This window comes from Serpula lacrymans (assembly GCF_000218685.1).
Source record: "Serpula lacrymans var. lacrymans S7.9 unplaced genomic scaffold SERLAscaffold_8, whole genome shotgun sequence".
Classification (NCBI taxonomy): domain Eukaryota; kingdom Fungi; phylum Basidiomycota; class Agaricomycetes; order Boletales; family Serpulaceae; genus Serpula; species Serpula lacrymans.
This window is the reverse complement of record NW_006763297.1, coordinates 1,427,719-1,449,390: the sequence shown is the minus strand read 5'-3', so window position 1 is coordinate 1,449,390 and position 21,672 is coordinate 1,427,719. Positions and strand designations below refer to the sequence as shown.

The following is a 21,672-nucleotide window of genomic DNA, read 5'->3' as shown; positions in this document are numbered from 1 at the left end:
GTGTCAAGAACAATGCATCGATATATCAATTGAGAAGAACAAGAAGCTGTCTTTACGACAGTTGTCAAAGATATAGTAAAAGAAGATTTGATAGATTTACAAGTGAGGGATATCGAGTGGTGAACAATGAAACATGTCAGTATTGTACATATGATGAAACTAGGTACATATGAAGAAGTTGTCTGTCCGTGATGATAAGAATCAACACATTTCGAGTACTTACTAGCACTGAAGTCCTTAACTGTCGAAACCTATGATCCTGCTGACTGGTCGCAGGGTGATCACAGGTTTCTTTTCTACTACGAATTCCTTTTCATCCCCTACGTTCATGTCGTCCTCGTCGTCTTCCTCGTCGCTTTCCGATGATCCACGTGTACGCCCTACACCAAACATGCTGACCACCCGACTTTTCTGAGCTTCCGGCTGCTTAAAGGAAGGAGGTGCACGAAGAGAGATCGCACTGTCTGCAAGTGCGTTCACTACATCATTGTCGAGCTCAATATTGAACAAATCAAAGATGTATCTTCGAACTGGCAACCTATATCGTTGTGTGGAGATTATATGAAGCGCACGGAAAAAGACTGCTGGAGATGAAAACACAGATTTGTACTCGGGTCGAGATTTCATCCTGTTCATAGCTGTGGTAAGGCTGTCTCGAAGATAAAGAGCCTGACATACCTGGCTAACGACCGTGAAGCAGCGTTAGCTATAACGGTATTACTGAGATTTTCGACTGCTGTGATTACTTCCACCTCTGTCTGCACCGTGGGAGGCAATAGCCGAGAATCGTCATCTACTTTCATGTTTACTGGGTTCCAGAGAGGTATCTGAAAACTGCTCAAGATAACCACTATTTCTCGTGAAGAAAATCACATACCGATATGAACTTTTCTAGATCTACAGGTATACATAAACCAGTCGGAATTCCCAGCGGTGATAGCGTGGCTTCCCAATGGTAGTCATCGAGAATCTCGGCCCCTTGGGATGTAGACGAAATCAAGCCAAGCACAAAGAAACAAGTCCTAGGTCGAATCTTAAGAATCAAATTTACAAATAGATATTATGGAAAGCATACCCTCGCACAGAAGGTACAGGAGAGTGCTCCGCGATATCCAAGATAGATGGTACTATTTCTTCCTCTTCAAGGAATGGCAGACCTCCTTCTGTGGCACCGACGTTACCCTGGGCAATGGTGTTAGCTAAAGTCAAATAACTCAGTACAAAACAACGCACAACCGCCCATAAGATACTCTTCATTTTCATTATCACCTCCGGATCGTCACTTTCAAGGCCATGTTGTTTTATGAACTGCGCGAACTCAATAAAATGTCCCTTCTCATGTAAGATCTGACAGCCAAGCTCCGTCTTTGACATCTCCCCGTAAAAATGTGGGGGGACAACGCCATCAAAAGCCCTGAAGTTGTGTAAAAAAAAATGGGTTTCACATGTGATAACCAATAATCCAAACTTACAAAATATCCTCCTCATCTTCAGCCGGATCAGAACTGAAGACTTTTGCGAGGAATATCTCGACCTGCACAACATAATACACATTGCGCTCCTAAAAGAAATTAAAGCTCAGTTTTACTTGAAATCACAGAAGAATGGAGCATACATGAAACCACATCTCCATCTCACGATCGATGTACCCTACCTCGTGCAGATAGCGGAAACCCATTGGAGTGGACATAAACCTAGAGATTTATTGGATTCATATTCGATTTGGCAGCTTAGGTCCACGACTTACTTGAGTAGTAAGGGATGTCCAATTTCTCCCAAATGATCCATATTAGGTTGCATTTCCACAACCAGTTGCAATGTTTCCATCGCCTCACATGCTTCTTCTAGAAAATGTATTGCCATCTCGCATACCTCGGGGGCGGGATCATACAATTGTGTGAGAAGTAGACGTAAAGTCCACGAGTTTGGTTTGACAGAGCCACGGATCAGATCCCCCAGATGATTTGTAGCAAACAATCGGATGTGCTGTAAAGCCACCTATGAAAACTATGCGCAACTAAGACGAGAAGCGAGGACGAACCATATCACTTGAAGTGAGCGCTTTCGAAAGCACCACTCGAGGGTGACCGTTTCTATCATCTTATCTTAACCAAGTCATATCAAGGACTCTGAGATACTCACATGCTATAATCTAGATTCGTGATGATACCTGTAATTAAATCCTCGCGACCGCGTAATTCACTAAGATGGTAAAAGGCAGTGAATATCTTCGCTTTTTCCATAAGTCTGCGGATGTTCTGCTCGTTAGCACGCTTGATATATATTTCTAACATCGGGAGGCTACTCACTCTATACCCTCAGGATGTTTGCTCAATACCCCAAGCATCTCAAGATATCCATAGGTCAAAGTTTCCGCTATCCGTGTTTTGGAAAAAATCGGATCTGATTCAGGAGTACCATTAAACTGTTGGTTTATAGTCAGACTATGAGAACCATGAGATAACGGTACACTTTACGGGATCCAACTGTGCAAAACTTTTGACTATCTGCTTCAAGAAATCATCTTCTGAGGCAAGGAAACGGATTCCGTCTGGGATTGCCAAAAGTGTTGTTAGCAGGGAACATCCTAGGCGAATCCAACGTATATTCGGCTACGTATGATCGCACATTTCAGAAATATATCGTACAAGACAAACAACTATGCTCACCTGTTTCCTTGGCATGTCCGAAAACCGATGAGAAAAAGGATGGAAGAATGACATCAGGCGACGCATAAACCTGGATGCCTTGATAGCTTCTTCTAGGCGTTTCGGGTTCAGTAGGGGTCCCTCAATGAGGTCGTGAAGCATCTCAAAATTCCATTTTGTATGGTCTTTCGTCAGCGTGACCTACCAGAGCTAGTAAGATCAAGAAATCCCTTATAGTAAGACATACATTACCTGAGCTTCCAGCAAAGAGGATTGGAACGTTTTATCGTCCATCTGCATGCCCATTTTGACCTTGACTTGTTCCACCTGTCTTTGCCCACGTCGTACTGCATCTTCTGCAGAATTCGCTCTTAAGGATGTATAAGCTATAAGTGCACACAAAAGCGTCTACTTGGTCTTACCTTGGCCGGGAATTCTTCATACTCGAGGGCTGTAACCTAGCACGATTACGGTTGAAACTATCAATCGCGAGCAATGCAGAAGTTCCAACAATTCGATGCTCTCCGTTGTTATATTCGGAGGCCAAGTTAAAAACTCTGGGAACGGCCTATTTCCAATGTTAGCTCATTACCAGTAATACTGCTGGCTAACCCACCTGTATTCTGGCTGCCATAGACAGGGGAAGGACCTTGTTAGCCATCTGCATGACCTCAGCCATCAGCAGCGTAGCCTTTCGCGAAAGATTAGATCCAGTTGTGCATTCTTCCAACATGGACGTCAACGCCTTAAATGGGATCATCAGAAGGGACTTGATTTGTGATAAGCACAATCTCACATCTAACAAACCAGCATTTGTGAATACGAGCACTAAAAGAGCGATATATTGATCAGTGAGTTTCAATGTTTCTTGAGTGCGCTCAAGTGTTCCTCCCAACTCGTTCAAAGGATTTGGAGGTCCGCGAGCTTTACGATACACTATACAAATGATGAGGAAGGGTTACGACTGACTTGCATTGAGAAAGCTCACTTGTCAACCTTCGACCGTCGATGAATGTCTTGTACCACTCTGGGGCTTTAATATTCAACAAGTCGAAAAACATGTCAAGAACGATTTCCTGATTTACATATTAGCGTGTAAATAAATCAATAGCAGAGAAATATTACCCTTGTCTCAAGGGACGGTATCCGAAGAGTATCCACGATGGATTTGATAGCAAGCTGATCATCCATGCAAAAATACATCAAACCTGCAGGATTTCAGCTAAGGTTATGGAACAGAGCTTGATCAGCCTTACCACTCCAAGTGCGTAGCATCAGCTGTATTACCCTAGCGCACCCTCTCATGCGATCAGCATGATCAGGGCCTTTACCATAGGCATCCGTCACAGCGGATAGTGCAATCTGTGTATATGATCAAAGGTCTACTAGGAGGATATATAAATAAGCTCATACCTCTAAATCAGTACCCAGATGTAAATATGCTCGTGTCCGAGGCGAATCAATGATGTGTAAGAAGGTGGCTGCAAGTATGGGTCCCATCTCAATAGGCCCTTCACCAAGGGCATGTAGAAGGAACCGTATGCCCCCAGTCCTAGCTACAAGGTCGATGTCAATGAGGACTAATAAACCAAAACACAGTCAACTATGCACGATAATTTAGCTTTAATAACCCATCTCTTACCCATTTCGGCGAGAGTTTGGACGCAGATGGGTCTGAAAGGATCTTCTGTGTGCTCTGCAACAGCAATGAAAGCACGCATTACCGGTTCTGAAAGGGGTATCATCCCTGTACCCGTGATACCACGTCGTTCAGAACGCTCAGAGCCTATTTCAACGATGGCGCGAATGAGTTTGATGACTTGTTCTTTTTCGATGGCATGCTTGTTGTCGCGTGCTAGAGATCTTTTGAATTAAATGTGAATATAGTGGCCATAACAATAGCAGTACTGAATTTATTACTTTACGATATACCATTCGAGCGGCTGTTGTTGTAATCGCTCCACCGATGCAGAATCAACTAACGCGTGGCGTAAAAGCCGGTAAGCCGCAGCTCGACAATGCATGGAACATCGATCGGATAGCGAGGGTATGATGCTGTGGGATGATATGCTGCTCTTAACTTTGTACCATATCCACCATAGTTAAGGTAACTCACGCTTGAACAAGCTCTGACAAATGCAACTCGTATCGAACGCGCAAGTTCCGCTGCAATATACCAACAAGTCTATTCATAATTTCTATCCTGGTTCGATCAGCATCCTGTCCGTTTATTCCTATGATTCCATTTGATGATGAAGGCGAGGTTGATGCGGGAGGAGACGTTATTGGTCGAGAGAGAGATGATAATGACTTGATGCACGTAATTGCATGGTGCAAGGCAGTACGGAAGTCCTCTGTAACAATCGGTCAATCCCACGAACGTCGATCGACTTGAAAGAAGTTACGTGCCCCTCTCTCTGTCGTGCCTGTCATCAGAGTCCACACTGACTCTTATCCCCACTGTTGGAGATTGGCCGGCAAATTTGCGCTTATTAGTTGTAGGTGCACTAGTGCGGCCAACCTTTCTTCGCTTTCCGTGAAATGACTCTGATTATGATTGTATCTATGCATGAGAATCGTTGAAGGGGTCGAAAGATAACTATGACACATACCTAATTCGATTTTCTTTGTCAACGACTCGATCTCATTCATTGCCATGTCCAGCTCTGACTCTACTTGTGATCGCAAGGCATCCTAGAAAAGAGGTCAGATTTACGTGAGTCAGAGAGCAACGATCGGATAGACTCGCAGGTAGTGGCAGTTTGAGGAATTTCTCAGCGCCTTCCCTGATACGATTCTCTTTTTCAAGCTGGTGATTAAGTGACTCTATCTATATCAAAGTAAATGGGCATCAAGAATCACAAGTTGAACAAGACGCGAAGGGGAGCTCACTGAGTCTTCGAAAGCCCTCGTCTCAGCTTCGAGTGATGTTCCGTGTGAGCTCGCGACGACGGTGAAGGAAGAGGTAAAGTTCGTATTTGTAGCAGATCCCTCATCTTCAGGAGTGGTTATCGGCATTTGCCAAGGTCACTGTCGATGGTCAAGGGTACCTGTCTCTGCAGAAACACGACTGTTGCGGCGTCGAGCCGTATTGTGTTCACGGTACGGTCAGGACGAAGTGACCGCTTTACGTCACGGTAAATACCGGAACTCATCATTTACTCCCATTTCCGTATTTACCTAACAATGCAAATCCGTAGTATACTAGTAACAGGACTTGGACTAACACTCTTGTCAAAATACAGATACTCATGGCCTTCAATCGAATTTCCTCATGACGAGCAGTGATGTATTTACAGCGATAATTATATTTACAATATGGGAGAATTTCATAATGGCAGTGCGGTGCATATGGAGGTGTTAATTTTACAACAAGAACACTCACCGGAAGACCGTAATTAATATGCACAATGACACCATAACTAAGGAATTCTCAAATGGGATCGGACGATGAGGCAGAGGGGGAAGATATGTTACCCATCTCGACGTTAACGTCCGCCATGTCTCAAAACCATACATTGTAGGTGTCATGATGATAAAATTATGGTAAACGTACCTCACCAGCTCTTGTAAGACCTCCACGAAAAACAATGGTACCTCAAGGTCGCTGCTCCTGCGACAATGTGTGCTCTGGCCCTGCTGAATATAAGGATATCTTTCACGTACAGCACTTAACGACGAAGAGAGATAACCCGATAATAGCCCTAACCCGAGACACGATCCCCCGGCAACTTCCGTGCTACTGTATCATCAAAGTTCAAGCCACCCGTTTCTCTCAATTACCAAAGAAAGTACTCGCCAGTGCGCTCGATAGCTTCAAGATTTTTCAAGATGGGTGAGTACTGCTTGTCTCTGCAATATTTGGGATATAACTCAATATCTCAATGTAGTTCGTTACGCTGCTGCCGCCCTCGCTACCAACCCAGAAAAAAGTCCGTGCAAAAAGCTTGAATATCTGGCCAACAAAGTGCTGATCTTGTGTCTTATCCAGCCTCCCGCGCTCGCGGCGAGTACCTCCGCACGCACTTCAAGAACATGCGTGAAGTTGCTGCTGCTCTGACTGGTAAGTACCATAGAAGGGACACCTCAAAATCGCGTGGAGCTGAAGTGATATACAAGGCCTCAAACTTACCAAGGCTTACTCTTACCTAAGTGATGTCTCGGACCACAAACAAATCATTCCTTTCCGTCGGTTTGCTGGGGGTGTTGGTCGCGCAAGCCAAGCCAAGCAATTCAAAGCAACTCAAGGTGGGCTTTCCGGAGTTTATCAATCGTATGCTTAGAGGACTTATCACCAATATGGGAAAATAGGTCGTTGGCCAGAGAAATCTGTCAAGTTCATCACCCGTCTGTTGAAGAACGCTGAATCAAATGCTGATGCCAAAAACATCGAGTTGGAGGACCTTTACATCAAAAACATCGTTGTCCAGCAAGCTCCTGTACGTTCAGTTCTGCAGTGCTTTGATATTTTCAAATTCTACAACTCAAATTAACCTCGATAGAAAACCCGTCGTCGTACGTACCGTGCCCACGGTCGTATCAATCCTTACCAGGGCCACCCCACGCATGTCGAAATCATCCTCTCGGTGAACGAAGCTGAAGTTGAACGGAGCAAGGACAAGGATGTCGTCTCGCCCCTCTCATCACTGAACCGGCGACAGGTCGCAAGGAAGCGGATCGAGGCAGCGCGCGCTTAGATGTTTATGATGGGTTGGCGGTCCTATGATTAACATCTATGTCAGTTGGGAGGGCGATGCGTTAGTCTTAATTGCTATGTATACGAGTATGCCTCATGCCATGACTTAAAATGCTTACTCTCACGTTCAGAGCTCTCACTATTGTGTCTTAGTGTGAATAGTCTCTTAGAACTCAATTCAGATGATATATAGTTCGCCAATTGATATATTTCGTCAACGAACTTCAAAGTACGGGCCAACGATGCAATGAGAGTAAAGTCTCTACGTAGTGAGTATGTAACCAAAAGAGTGTGATGTACTAATGCTGGAGAAAATGAAAGAATAAGGGTCAGTCAGGTTAAATGAGTGTAAGTTGAAATGAGTGTAAGTAATAAATGCTGATCAGCAGATATAAGGGTATAGTAAAAGAGTGTGAGTGTGACTCGAAGTCAGCGAGATAATGATACAAAGAAAAGGTAACGGTTGAGAGTAACAGAGAAAGAGATAGAGAAGAGAGCGTGAGACGTTATCGATATAAACTCCAGTGATACAGAGATAAAAAAGAGAACGTAAAATATTATCGATATAAATTCCGGTGATGCAGAGATAGAAAGAGGGTGTGGAAAGATGCGAATGCTAGTGAAACAATGAACAAGGAAACTGAAAATTGCGAGATGCAAAATGCAGAGTGCAAAATGTGATGGAAAGTGAGCATAAGTAGGCAGGAAAATAAAAGAAGAAAGAAAGTGTGAAATGCGCACATATGGCTGAGTGCGATCATTGTAAGTAGGTAGTATTGTGAAAGAGAAGAAGAAAAAGAGTGTGAGCCCTGAATGTGATCAAGAGCGGTTGTAGGCAGTAAAAGAAAAGGAAAACGTGTAATGTGCGCAGATGACTGTGTGCGATCATTGTAAATATGCAAATATTGTGATAGAAAAAGAAGAGGAAGAGCACGAAACGCGATTGAATATAAGCAGCAGATATCTCGGCGAGATAAAAAAAAAGATATCAAGAAACATTACGGCGGTGAGCACGCGAGAAGGAAAATAAAAGCGAAAAACAGAGCAGATAACTTGAATCATTTCCTGGGAAGGAACTCATGGACCCAAATGTCCAGCATACGCTGCCAGCTTCTGTGAGGAGGCTTGGCACCTTTGGGTTCGATTTCACGCCTAGATAAAAGGGGGAAAAACAAAAGTCAGCATAGTGAATAATTGAGAATGAGGGAAAACTTACGTTTTTGCGTAAAACGCATCGACCATACGATTCTCTTCCGCCAAGTCAGCGCGAATGAAAGGGCCCAGTTCAGCGTTGAGCCATTTTTGAATGGAATTGACACGTTGTAGCTTGTAGGGTACATGGGATTTTTCCATCGCTAGAATAATAATAAAAACAATTAGTAAATGTGAATGAGATGATAACGAAAACAGAAACTTACCTTGGATGACTTTGACGACATTGCGATAACGGTGAACATTGATGAGTTGGCAACCCGAGCCTTTGGGATATTCGCGCGTTGACGGATGACTGAACGCAATCTGTATTTCGCCAATGAATATACCTGTTAAAAAAATACGTTAGCTCAGTGAATAACATTGAATAAAAGAAAAATACTTACTCATGATAGGCACCGTAGGCAAAATTTCATCCCCTAGAGCATTCCAATAGGACTTTCTCTGCATATCGAGGGGGATGACGTCACCCACGACGCGCAGCAGCTTGTTATGATCTTCGAATATTTCCTGCATAAAAAAGAAGGTCAGCAATCATGTTTCAAAGATAAGGAAGAGTAAAACTTACACTGCGAGTAGCTTTCAAACGATCCAACACCCGCATAATCCCAGTGTAGATGGCCGCAGATGCACCAAAGTTTCGGATAGCCATGCATTTCTGTTGAGAAAAAGTTATTAGTATCATGTTAAAGACAATTAGAAAAGAAAAGACATACCGTTGAGATTTGCAGGAGACAACCGATGACAGCTGCGCGAGACCTTGCAATTGGGCTGGATAAGATGACCGAAGTCGTCCAATTACTCAGCGCTCTCTCGTAAACCACGATAGCAGTGATTTTACGCCCAACGTCTTGATCCAAGCCATCTTTCCAAAACTTCACCGCATCTTCAGGCCTGAAGTCGAGATACAACTCCGAGAGTGCCAAAGATAATTGGCGCGCGAGCTCCTCGTGACCAGAAGTGCAATCAAATGACAGGATATCGACCTCACTAAAGTCGCCGGCTTCCATGGCTTTCCTCTTCGACGGGAGCCAGCCCGTCGCAGGAATAGGCTTAGTGGGTAAGTGAGATTCGCCAATAGCGGTGGTGCATTCCAAACGGCGACCACGGAAGTTGCTTTTGTCGCAAGCGTATCGGTGTAGCGTATCGATAACTCGTTTGGATACGGGGCGGGGCAGGTCAGGAGTGAGTCGGCAGAATGCGAATTGGAGGAGCGCGTTGAATGCGGGTTCATCCTCCTCAGGCCTCCAATGCTTGTCCGTCCACAGATAGAGCACTTTGGCGACGCGTAGCTTGATTTGATATGCTTCTCTCTCCCAGGTAGGGAGCTGGAGCGGTGTCAAATTTTCAGGCGTCTTCTCGTGGTAACGGTCGATGAGCGCAGCGAGTGCCTCCTCGGGGGTCGTGAAGTAGCGGAAGCTCAGCAAAAAGAAATCCGTGAAGTTGCAGTCGGGAAGCCCATCCTTGCTGGTTAAGATCCGAACCAAGGCCTTCAAAGAAGCACCTCCAAGAATGTCGCCCGTGGCATTAAAGCACAACTCGCTAGCATCATCTGGGTGAGGTGGAAGGGTAGCGTCGTCACCGTCGAGGAAGAAGTCGTCGGGGAACTGAGCGATCGAGTTCCTGATACAGTCGACGACATTGTCGCTGATAGTATTGAGTGTGGAAGAGGCGTCTTGCGACTTCTTAGTATCACTATCAGAATCGGTGCGAACTAGTGTGGAGGAAGAGTCGTTCGTGGAGGAAGCGAGGCGCTCGGTGGACTGCTTCCCGCATTTGACGAGAACGGATAGTGGTTTAAGCATGGCATTGATTTTACTCTTCTTGCGACGGACGACGCGCTCACGTTTCTCTCGGGGTGTCGCGTGAAAATTGGGGTCTACCCCTTGAGATGGGTGGGTGGCATTAGCGACGGCTGCGGGGGAGAATACATTGAGGACTTTACCTTCTTCGATATCGACCAGAACAGCATCATCAGTATCGCACTCCGGAGTGGGTGGAAGTGGTTTACTATCAATCAACTCGCGCTCAGCTGCCCTTAGTAGTCCCTTAAGACCACTCATCATCACTTCTAATAGTCGTAAGGAGGTTTGAATGGCTCCGTTACGCTCTCTACCAACTAAATTTGGATCAATGGTTTCAGCATGGGACAGGAACATGTCCTTTGAGAAAAGCAGGTCGCTCTTCGCTAGCTGGTAAGAAGATGAAGCGCGGACTCCTTCAGGCAACTGGGCCATGGAGTCTAAGATGGTGGAAAGACAGTTGGTAATGATGGGGGCGAGGGATCTGACGGCGTCGAGGTTCTGGGTTAAGGGAACGCGACGAAGGATGGTGATGGGAGCAATGATAGCAGGGAATGTGCATTCTAAGTTGATAGTTGGCTGAGTGGGTGAGAAGACCCTTGGAGAGGAGGGTGATTGATCGTGGGTCATGATGCTGGCTGTCTTCAGAGACACAGCATCGAGCTCTTGGGAGGAGCTTTTCAATTGTACAGAACGTGAGTCGCTGGAATGAAGGCTAGGCATCGTCTTTTTTCGAGTCAAAGGTCGAGGCTTGCCGACAGTAACAGAGGCTGTCGAATGAGCCATGGTGAGGATAGAAGGTAATTGTTAGATGGTTGATATCAAGCGTGTAGTAGATGGTAGATGGTGTAACGGTGGTAAACGCGCGAAGAGGGGCTCGTCTCTTATATACTCTGGGCTTGTGGACGTATTTGTGCAAATAACCACATACCGCGTCCACAAATCCAGCTGCGTCCACAAGTCCCGCTAGCCCGAGGTGCCGGGTGGCCACTTCGTCCACCTTTGTCCAAAATAGCTTGGAGGTCAAAGAGTCGCTTAATCACAGAGAAGTTGGGGTTTACCGCATATTTCTTTCTCAAGTTCTTAATGAGAAAGCTTTTCGGGACAGGGCCGTTCAACTGACCACACGTTCCGCTATATTCATGATATGAAGGCACTCCATACTGCCATCCTCAAACCGAGAACTTCACAGTTATGTGGTTCTGGACTAGGATATTTATACTAAATCGCAGATAAATGTCAGATCAAATAGATATCAGAAATTTGGAAGGCTGTACTCAGCAACTTTCGCCAACAAAAGCCTTGCAGACGAATAACTGTCGTCATTTTGAGCATCTCTGGGTTCTTTAGCATGGAGGGACTGGTATCTGCGTTTTCAGTTTCATACTTACTTGTCAGTTGACTTTTATGAATGTTTAGGTGTAACGGTCACCGTGACGGTGTGCGCGGACTTGGATTATATTATATTTGCCAAAACCAATGAGAGGCGGGATAAATGCGAGTGAGAAATATGGTGGCTGTGCGTAGCACCCGCAGTGAGAACAGCCGATACGGTCACGGTTTTACCTTGTTGTATCCTTGCGTCGGTCATCGTCTGTATCGACCGCCGCAGTCCCTCTCTTGCTTTCCTCCAACATCCTCTTCACGGGTAACCATCGCCTCTCTGGCTATATGCGTGCTGAACTCCATTCTAATACGTTCCATACCCCACAGGTTCCAGTCTAGGCCAGTGATTACTCATCGAACGAGCTCCAGCAGACGACCACTCAACGACATATTGTATTTTCTTATTTGTTTGTAGCTGGTAGGATCTCCTTTCTGCAGCTGGCGTCTTTATAAACGTTGTAAAGCATACAGACGCTACTAAGAGACGCTCGCTACTCTACATGGCTTCAGAAGATCTACCACAGGAAGTCCGGATAACTGGTGCATATGGATCACACCACGAACTGTCATTTGAATACATTCTAATCTTTATTCTACAATCTATAGTACTTGCTGCAAACTCTCTCGCGAAACGTGATGTATTCAGTCTACCAGACCCTTTCGCAGTAGTTTCCGTAGGCGCAGACCAAACGTATACCACTGCTACCATCAAGAGGTCCCTCAGTCCAACATGGAATCAGTATTTTGACATGTGAGAACAACCATCTTTTTCTTATCTACTGTGTGTACTTCGGATATTGACGATTATCTGTCCCCTGTCTCCAGCACAGTCCGACCATCATCTTCTGTAACTATACAAATATTCGACCAGCGTAGGTTTAGGCGGCGTGATCAAGGGTTTCTTGGACTGGTGAAGCTGGAGGGACAGGAAGTCATTGATCATTCTTTGAGTGGGCACGGTGTGTATAATTCTCGTTCTTTGTATCTGACCATCACTCATCTTCTCTATGAGCAGCTTTGATTAGTAGAAATCTTACTACATCGTCCGGTGGTGCGGTTGTATACGGAAAGATGCTGTTTTCGTTCTCGATTCCACTAGTTCAGAGCGTTCAGCAAGACATCGATGATGCCATAAATAGTTCACTCCCAGCTCTGCAGTTGTCCGACCTTACTCCACAGGCACCAAATCAGAGAGCCAGTACTCTGTCGTCCCGCAGCGATTCCTCTTCACGGCAACCCACCATACCTCGTATAGCGTCTTCCGTCTCTCCCCTCAACAGTAATCTAGCACACGCTTCATCGAGCAACTCTGGGTCTACACATCTTCGGTCAGCTTCTGTTACCCCATCAATCCCTCATTCTCCATTGGATAATACGGCACCTTTGGTGCCGAGAGTGTCTTCCAGATCCACACTTTCCAGCCCGACTTCTCTCGGCCCTCAGGCAGGTCCCGAGGCTAACAGAGAACCTGTTGCCGACACAGAGAATGCAGCCCCCCTACCTCCAGGTTGGGAACGTCGTCTTGATGAGCGGAGTAGGCCGTATTATGTTGATCATAACACACGCACGACATCGTGGATCCGACCTGCAGGTGTGCAGCCTCAACCTCAGCAGCCTATTCCTACCACACCATCGAATAGCTTTATTCAGCCCTTCAACATTCCTAGCAATGATGGGAGCCAAACCTACGTAGACATACCACTACCGCAGGGATGGGAGGAACGTCGCACACCGGAGGGTAGACCGTACTTCGTCGATCATCGTACACGATCCACTACGTGGACGGACCCGCGTACAGCACATGTCAACCCTGCTGTAACCGCCTCAACTAATGCTAATCTGGGCCTCCTCCCATCTGGATGGGAAATGCGCATGACCTCCACAGGCAGAGTATACTACGTTGATCACAACACTCGTACAACGACGTGGGATGATCCAAGACTCCCATCAAACGTTGACTCCAATGCACCACAGTACAAACGCGATTATCGTAGGAAGGTCGTATATTTCCGCAGCCAGCCAGCCATGAGAGTGAAGGAGGGTAAATGCGAAATGAAACTCAGACGAGGGAGGATACTGGAAGACAGTTTCTCAGCAGTCATGAAGATGAGCGGGAATGACTTGAAGAAGAGGCTTGTTATCAAATTTGAGGGAGAAGATGGTCTGGACTACGGAGGTGTCTCAAGGTAACATGTCTGCTAAAGTGGATGCATTTATCGAACGCTCACATGTTGCAACAGAGAATGGTTCTTCCTGCTCTCGCATGAAATATTCAACCCATCTTACGGTCTTTTTGAATACTCCGCGCATGATAATTATACATTGCAGATCAACTGGTCATCAGGAATTAACCCTGAACACTTGACATACTTCAAATTTATTGGAAGATGTCTGGGTATGGCCATATTCCACCGGCGTTTCTTGGACGCCTACTTCGTCTCTAGCTTCTATAAGATGATTCTTGCTAAGAAAGCTACTCTTGCGGATCTGGAGGGTGTGGACGCGGACTTGCACAGGGGTCTAGTCTGGATGCTGTAAGTTTTCTCTACATATTGTTTTGGTACTCTAATAACTCATATAATTCTCAGTGATAATGATATTACCGATGTCTTAGACGAAACATTCAGTACTACCGAAGATCGATTTGGAGAAATTGTGACCGTGGAACTCAAGCCAGGCGGAGCGGATATACCCGTTACAGAAGATAACAAGAAGGAATATGTTGAAGCAGTAGTGCTGTACAGAACGATGACCAGAGTCAAAGAACAGTTCGATGCTTTCTCAGAAGGTTTCAAGGAACTCATCCCTCAGGAGTTGATTGATGTCTTTGATGAACGTGAACTAGAGTTGCTTATAGGTGGAATGTCTGAGATAGACATGTATGTTTTTATTTCTTTTCTTGCAGTTCTTACAGCTCAAATATTGGTTTTTCAGGGATGACTGGACAAAGTTCACAGATTATCGTGGTTACGAGAAGTCAGATCAGGTGATCGAGTGGTTCTGGCAATGCATTCGCAGCTGGCCAGCTGAGCGCAAGTCACGGTTACTTCAATTCGCTACTGGTACCTCGAGGGTACCTGTCAATGGTTTCAAAGATTTGCAAGGCTCGGATGGCCCCCGAAGATTTACTATCGAGAAGTTCGGCGATGCTTCACAACTACCTAGGAGTCATACTTGTTTCAACAGGATTGATCTTCCACCGTACGAGGATTATGAGAGTTTAGAACAGAAGCTCACATTTGCAATCGAGTAAGTCATTAATCATCTTCGTGCTAATTTTATCTCATCCATTTATCTTCGTATAGGGAAACTGAAGGATTTGGTGTGGAGTAAATGTCTGGTGGTTATTTAAATGGTTTATTGGTGCATTGTCATATGTTGTGCTTCTACGATCTTTTGGTGTATTCATATATGTCTATCAACTGTGTGTGTTTCCTTAGGTTTTCGTTATTTTTACTATTACTCTGGTAGCATAGCTCTCGAGCTATTTTGAAGTTCAACAGTTTCTTTAATAATATAGCAATGGGCTAGAGTGACAGGTCAGGTTCTTAGTACCAGTATCTATTGGCTAAGTGTGACAAGATGAAATTGAAAGTAATTGAACGATGATGTATGTTGTTCGGTCTGTCCAATATTCTCGAGCCTATCAGATATCTCAGGCTTGATATACACGGTTCATGTAAGTCCCATCTATAGTTCAGTCCGCCGGTGGAGGCATGAGAAACATGTAAGGGGGAGGCCGTGCGACTAGCTCTTCCCCTCCACTGCCACTGTGAGGAATAAGATAAGGAGGTGGTGCGTGCCCATGTGACGGTGTGGTACCTTGCATAGCCATGTCGGAAGATATGGTATGAGATGGTTCAGAGTTGTGAGGATAGGTGGGATGAAGTTGCGAGAAAGCAGTATTTGGGGTAGACGGGTGGGCTACTGGAGACCTAAAATCGGAATCGATGGAGGGAGGTGGATCAGAAGGATCATCCAGCGCAGGTGGCGGGGGAGGCAATTCAGCTGTTGCATCTGGGTCTTCATGCTCCGATACCAGGCCATCATGGTTAGGCTGACCTATCTCAATTAGGTCGGACAAGTTCCTATCATGTGTTGCCATTTCAAGGGTAGGTGGAGGTGAAATGGGATCGCGCGTATCGTCTGAGTAACCATCAAACTGATGTGAAGAAGAAAACCCAAATAACGAGCCTTCGCCTTCAATCACATGGTCCAGTGCAGCGACAAGTGCTGAATGTTCTTCGGTATCAAAACGGGCATACAACTGAGATTCTGATTCTAGGAAGTTGGGTAATCCAGAACTCGATGGTTCTGGAGAGAAAAAAGGAGGTGGCGGAATGTCACGCTCTTCGAAAGGCGGAGGCGCACCACTAGGAGCATAGCTGGGCCCTGCTTCTCCTTCTTGATAACGGGGGGCAGACACTTCAATGCTCTCCGGCCTCCGAGTTACTGCAATTGGATAATCACGTTTCTTGGGATGCGTAGTGTCAAAATCAGAGAAGGGAGCAGGTGGAGGGACGATTGAAACAGGGATGGAGACGGTGAAGACACGTTCGGTGCGGCTAGATACGTCGACGAATGATACATGGACAGCGATGTGAAATGTTACAGAATGCAGAAGAGTCGTCTGGGATATAGAAACACATTGGGTGTCGTTATCTTGTAGCGCATATCCTCCTTCCAGCAAAGGCTGGTCATTATTTGGGGGAGAGGCGGAAGGAGAGGGCTGATGTAAAACAAATCGAAGTCGTATAGATCTTGATGAATGGAACCGACAAGATCCGCCAGAGCGACAGATTGTTGTTTGATATGATGATGGTCTATCTTCGGTACTTGGCGCAGCAGTGCAAGAAGGACCATCATGACTGGAGCCATTAAGCGCAGAAAGATCTTGTTGTTCTGATGGTAACCCTCCATAAAATTCATAAGGTATATCTTCTTCGTGCTCTTTCTTTACCTTGACGGTGCGAACGAGTTCCGCCTTGACATTGCGAATTCTCCAGCCTTTGTCTACGACGAGTTCCCGCGTAGGCGGAGGAATGGTGACGTAAATAGGAATAGGCTCCCCAACTTTGAAGGCTGTACGAGGCACCTCAACGTCGACACGTGTTGGATATTCCAGCACATAAGTCTCAGGCAATGTCTCCAATGTATATGTCGGAGATGCATAGCGTCTAGTGTGTACGGTCACCGTTTTCGATATAGGCTGCCCAAGGGGATCCAGAGGGTGCAATGTGGCCATCAAAGCATGAGAGATCGAAGATTGTGGAGTATGCACACACTGAGGTGTATCCGGAGTCAGAGGAATGGCGAAAGGAAAAGAAGATGGTATGATGCTAGTATCCAACGGGTTAGGAAACAAGTCGATCTCTGAATGAAATAGCTCGATTTCTCGTGAATAAGCAGCTTCTACGACGCGAAAAGACATCGTGCTTAAGATTGGTCGATTAATATAAGACATTATTAAGAACACAAATAATAAGATCTACTGACACTTTTTTCCATTGTCTAGGCTCAGCGCCTTTAATCTGCAGTTCTCCTTCGATTGCAGCTCGCTCCCCGTCGGCTCCTAAGTATCCCCTCTGAAAATTGATGGCGTCCGTCGTTGGTACGATGATTATTTGAGGATCTGCAGCGCAGATTTCACTGTCAGAAGAAGTGTCATTTGGACACTCTTGAGAGTATATGGGTGGAGGACCACTGTCGGATGGCATGCAAAAAGTACTGGATTCCTCAATAGGATTGCGAATAAGATGTATATACTTATTCATGCATGTACTCCCAGCGTCACATGATGCTAATTCCTGTACACACGTGATCGAGTCAACCCGGCCGCACTGGAAACAACACCACAGGATTACTATCATTGCGACCATGTCGAGGCATCCAGAAGCGAAAACATAGCTACCCTATCATCACCCCCAATACCTCTTCATCTTGAGCGTTTATATATTTTTTCATCGTTTGATCTCGCCGTCAACCTTTGCATCTTGTGTTCGTTATGTACTATGTCCCGTATATAGGTCTTAGTACTTATGGCTGTTTGGATCAGAAGGCTTTGCCAAACAAACCTCAGCCCTGATTCCGACCATCATGACAGCTCAGCTTGACGACCTCAATGGAGATCCAGAATTTCTTGACAGCGTCCAAGGAGAGATATCATTTTTTCGTTCGGTCATGAGGGCACGGCCAGTTGGTCTGCATCGCCATTTTCATGCACTCGCTATACGCAATGCTATCCACAACGACACCGGTCGTATGGTCCCCATCGACAGAATCTGGGCAAAATTAAGAACATGTTACGATCTCGATGCTCTTGAAGGTCTTGTAAGGACTTTCTGTATGTATTATGCTGCTCGGTAATAAAAAGTATCAGGAAATAGACGGATACGACTCCCCTGGATCCAGTCAATCTACTCCTCGTGTAATTGCTTCACCTTCGCCGTCCGAAAATCTCTCAAGACATCCATATTTTCGTGCAGAATACACCATTCCATGTGACCATACCTATGAGTCAATTATTGCTGCACGTCGACTAAGAGCGACAGCATCCTTGCCCTCTACACCGCTTGCACCATCGCCTCAACAACCTACAAAAAGTCGTCGAACTCGTGTTTCCAAACGTGGAAGAAGTAAGCTCGACATGGCTGGCCTAGTAGGAGGTGATAGTGACAGTAGCGCATTGACGCAGGAGAGCGGTGATGAAGCTATCGCGTTCACACCAAGAGACAGCGTAATAACAGCAACTGATGGTGGGACCGAATTTGCAGAAGAAGAGGAGTCAGAGATACAAGAACTATCACCTGGTGCGTATCGTCTGAAACATTTGATGATGTCTGATGGAACAATTACGCAGCATCCTTCTCAAAAAGTGGGCGAGGTAGAATATCTAAACCCAATAGAGGGGGTATATCTGGAAGAGTTAGAGCTGGAATTACTAGCACAAGCCGTAGTAATAAGAAGAGAAAAAAATGATGTTAAAGCAAATACATCTTTCCTTTGCTGCTACTGCATTGGCTAGTGGAAGCACCTGAAGCTGAAGGTTGATCTTAATTGCAACATTCCATCAAGTTTCTCAAGTCGCATTAATTTGAGAGTAGTTGCCAGAATTCTATATGGCGAAATACTAAATGGTTTCATATAGATTTTATAGCCAAAATGCTTTGTTATGTGGATAGTAATACAGCTAAGTTGTTAATTTCAGTCCATTGATACATCCATGTTTACAATTTCTGCCTCTGGTTTGTCTAATGCTGTACTCTTGTTGCGACGATCTGCCAAAAACGCATCTATTCTTGCTTTCAGTTCAGGGTCTGTGTATACTTAATCAATAGCAGAAAATCTATGTGACTAGCAAATGCTTACCAGGAACTACATCATCAATCGTTAAAGGTGCTCGGTTGAAAGGGTCCTTCGAGTCAGAAAGCAAGTGTGACTTGATGGTGGAGCGATCGATAATTGTGCGTGAAGATGGCAATGTAACAGGATCTCTCATGACTGTGAACATCAAGGGATCTATAAAATTGGCATAATTAGCCATACTCCGACATACGCCATCGACATGCAACTACTGACCTAAGAATTCGTCGGGAATTTCGCCGAGGTCTTCTTCAGCTTCAATTGTGGCCTTGGCTTCTTCTACTTTAACCACGAACAGTCGCAGTTGCTCCAACTCGGTTTCGGTTTTCAGTGGAACTCTCCTAGCTGTTGCAGCAGCCAATTCAAACAGTTCCTTCCGATAACTACGACCGTCCCCAGCAACGGCCCGAACAAAATCTCCCTGGTCGCTAAGGTTGAGATAGACTTGTAAAATATCACTTAGCAGCTGCCTTGGGCTGAATTTGTATTTTTCTGGATCTTTGACGGTTAGCTCCTTGCATTTGGGACCGACCAGGGCGTCCAAGTTGTAATCCAACATGGCAGCTAATTTGTCCACTATCTCTGGCATCATGAAAGGCGCCTTGGTCTCCCCTGTAAAGTCTTTCAGAAGTCCTACGGTGGATTTACCCAGTGTGGTGTAGCCTGAAGCGTGCCTCTCTAATTGCCGAAGGGTGCCCTCACGTTCCCGGCGATATTGGGCGGATTTAGTTGCCCAAGTAGCTTCGTCCTTCATTTCAGTTTGGATGTTGTGAATTTGCGTGAGTTCGCTCAACGACTCGTCCATGAGATAAGTGACATCGTTGATCATGAGGTTAACAAAGCGAACAAATTTTTCGACATTGCTGTTTGCAAGATATGAGTAATATGTAACATTTGCAAAGGTTGATAGGACTAACTGAGTTTCATTTTTGAGGGCTTGTCGATGTGTCGGATTGTCCCATATTGCTTTCAAAATATATGCGATATTTCGTCTGCAGCTATGTCAGGAAAGAGTACTTTACGCGGAAATATCACAACAAACCTAGCATCTTTGATGAAATAGTATAGGGTGCTTGATTAGTCTCAGACCATAACAGGAGACGAAGAACTTACTAAATTTATCATAGAACTGAGAGCTTGCTCCTGTCTGCTCAACTTCTGCTCGAGAAATATGACTAAACTGAAACGGACTTGGTGAGAAAGTACGAACCGATATAGAAATGCATCAAAGCGGGCATCAGATGCCTCAGCGCAAGTGGATGAGTGTTCAGAGTACCGCCGAGTATGCCGTGGCGCTCGTTACCGTAAGGTAAAATACCGTAAAATATGGTCTAGAACATAGGGTAGTAGATGCCAGATGTCGATATCACGACTTGACATACCTCGTTGACCTTGGCTTTCAAGAAAGGGTTTTTGATATACCACGTAGAAGTCAAGAATGTCAGCGCAAATATAACGAGCTCGTTCTTCCCGGACAAATCAAAGCTCTCAGGGGAATGGCTAGAAATTGGATGAGTTATGTATATCTCTGGTATGAATGAATTCACAAACCGAACGACGAAGAGTAGATAGTCCACGACATCTTCGAGGATATATTCCGGGAGCACTCTAAAAGACATCGGCACGTCTACAGGTAGTGGTAACCTATTGACATGGTCAGTGCGGTAGAAGTGGAATGCTGCGAGATGACATACTCTACGATAGGACTGGGATGAGACTTCTTAGGATCGATGCTGCGAATCAACCAAGTCGAAACAAAGTTCATGAAGCCAATTGATCGGAAAACAAGCTCGGGATCTAGTAACTGTACACGGAAGGCGAGCTGTTGGGCTTGAATCTTGGCCATATCGGCCTGATAAAAGGAGTCATGATCTGATGGTGTAAATACAAGATAACTGCGGTACCTTTACTTGGTTTATAGCTGCCTCTGTCCGAGCTTGGAATGGAGACTAAGGTAACGGTTAATTAACAAGCATGCCTAGAACAGATGGACACATACACCCATCCAGGAACCGTCGCCACTGATCATATCGAGATGCCGCTGTAATTCATCTACATGTTTGGCAAAATCTTCATACGTTTGAATCGTCTTCAAGTATCCGTAGTGGCTCAAGGCCAAGCTCAGATAGAATATATCAGAGATGAAATTAGGTGCCGAAGCTGTGAACCAATGAGTCATGTACATAGCTTTGTGGAATTCACTTTACCATTATCTCGATTCTCTTCTACCCACTTTGCCGCTTCGTCGCTGGTTGCTTTAATTCTTGTCTCTTCTTTCAAATCAAGACGTTGGGACACCGCATAATACAATGTGTCGATACGATCGATCTGTCCGTCATCAGCAACTATACGTGTGGAATTCGTGTGCGCAAGCTTACCTTGGTATACCTGGCATCCATGAAAGGCTCCGCGAAACGAAGAAGAACACTCTGCAGATTAACCATGAAACTGTCCGATGCGACTGTTTCAGCTTCAACCTGCATTCCACTACGCCTTTTGTTCAAGTTCACAGCAGTAGCAAAGTACTGCAGAACAGCTTCCCTGGATTCGGGCGAGGCTCGTACAA

General features: G+C 45.4%; 6 protein-coding genes across 6 annotated transcripts; 3 read left to right on the top strand and 3 right to left on the bottom strand.

Moving 5' to 3' along the window:
• Window positions 1–5: 5 nt before the first annotated feature.
• On the bottom strand, window positions 6–5,758 carry SERLADRAFT_450127 (uncharacterized protein; the record flags this gene model as incomplete). The annotated part of the gene is made up of 28 exons (XM_007319509.1): window positions 6–628; window positions 679–827; window positions 878–1,022; window positions 1,076–1,182; window positions 1,234–1,414; window positions 1,473–1,561; window positions 1,616–1,694; window positions 1,748–1,986; window positions 2,042–2,093; window positions 2,143–2,247; window positions 2,310–2,425; window positions 2,478–2,612; window positions 2,670–2,849; window positions 2,901–3,018; window positions 3,071–3,216; window positions 3,265–3,393; window positions 3,445–3,584; window positions 3,637–3,724; window positions 3,774–3,856; window positions 3,905–4,010; window positions 4,062–4,228; window positions 4,291–4,511; window positions 4,569–4,703; window positions 4,765–5,002; window positions 5,058–5,195; window positions 5,261–5,342; window positions 5,398–5,478; window positions 5,541–5,758. The coding sequence occupies 28 exons, from the start codon at window positions 5,664–5,666 to the stop codon at window positions 238–240; spliced, it is 3,966 nt and encodes a 1,321-aa protein (XP_007319571.1).
• Window positions 5,759–6,452: 694 nt separating this feature from the next.
• SERLADRAFT_470179 (uncharacterized protein) lies at window positions 6,453–7,564 on the top strand (the record flags this gene model as incomplete). Its single annotated transcript, XM_007319508.1, has 6 exons — window positions 6,453–6,483; window positions 6,539–6,580; window positions 6,640–6,711; window positions 6,768–6,896; window positions 6,960–7,087; window positions 7,151–7,564. The coding sequence occupies 6 exons, from the start codon at window positions 6,480–6,482 to the stop codon at window positions 7,343–7,345; spliced, it is 570 nt and encodes a 189-aa protein (XP_007319570.1).
• An 838-nt stretch (window positions 7,565–8,402) lies between these two features.
• Window positions 8,403–11,144, bottom strand: SERLADRAFT_409070 (uncharacterized protein; the record flags this gene model as incomplete). The annotated part of the gene is made up of 6 exons (XM_007319507.1): window positions 8,403–8,496; window positions 8,561–8,699; window positions 8,763–8,885; window positions 8,943–9,066; window positions 9,125–9,214; window positions 9,273–11,144. 6 exons carry the CDS (start codon window positions 11,142–11,144, stop codon window positions 8,403–8,405), a joined length of 2,442 nt encoding a protein of 813 aa, XP_007319569.1.
• Window positions 11,145–12,244: 1,100 nt separating this feature from the next.
• On the top strand, window positions 12,245–15,077 carry SERLADRAFT_439115 (uncharacterized protein; the record flags this gene model as incomplete). Its single annotated transcript, XM_007319506.1, has 8 exons — window positions 12,245–12,284; window positions 12,351–12,495; window positions 12,570–12,703; window positions 12,760–13,930; window positions 13,985–14,278; window positions 14,333–14,623; window positions 14,679–14,993; window positions 15,050–15,077. The coding sequence occupies 8 exons, from the start codon at window positions 12,245–12,247 to the stop codon at window positions 15,075–15,077; spliced, it is 2,418 nt and encodes an 805-aa protein (XP_007319568.1).
• A 154-nt stretch (window positions 15,078–15,231) lies between these two features.
• Window positions 15,232–17,491, bottom strand: SERLADRAFT_450124 (uncharacterized protein; the record flags this gene model as incomplete). Its single annotated transcript, XM_007319505.1, has 2 exons — window positions 15,232–17,179; window positions 17,241–17,491. The coding sequence occupies 2 exons, from the start codon at window positions 17,459–17,461 to the stop codon at window positions 15,442–15,444; spliced, it is 1,959 nt and encodes a 652-aa protein (XP_007319567.1).
• A 337-nt stretch (window positions 17,492–17,828) lies between these two features.
• On the top strand, window positions 17,829–18,753 carry SERLADRAFT_450123 (uncharacterized protein; the record flags this gene model as incomplete). The annotated part of the gene is made up of 3 exons (XM_007319504.1): window positions 17,829–18,074; window positions 18,118–18,553; window positions 18,604–18,753. 3 exons carry the CDS (start codon window positions 17,841–17,843, stop codon window positions 18,720–18,722), a joined length of 789 nt encoding a protein of 262 aa, XP_007319566.1.
• Between the last annotated feature and the right edge of the window lie 2,919 nt (window positions 18,754–21,672).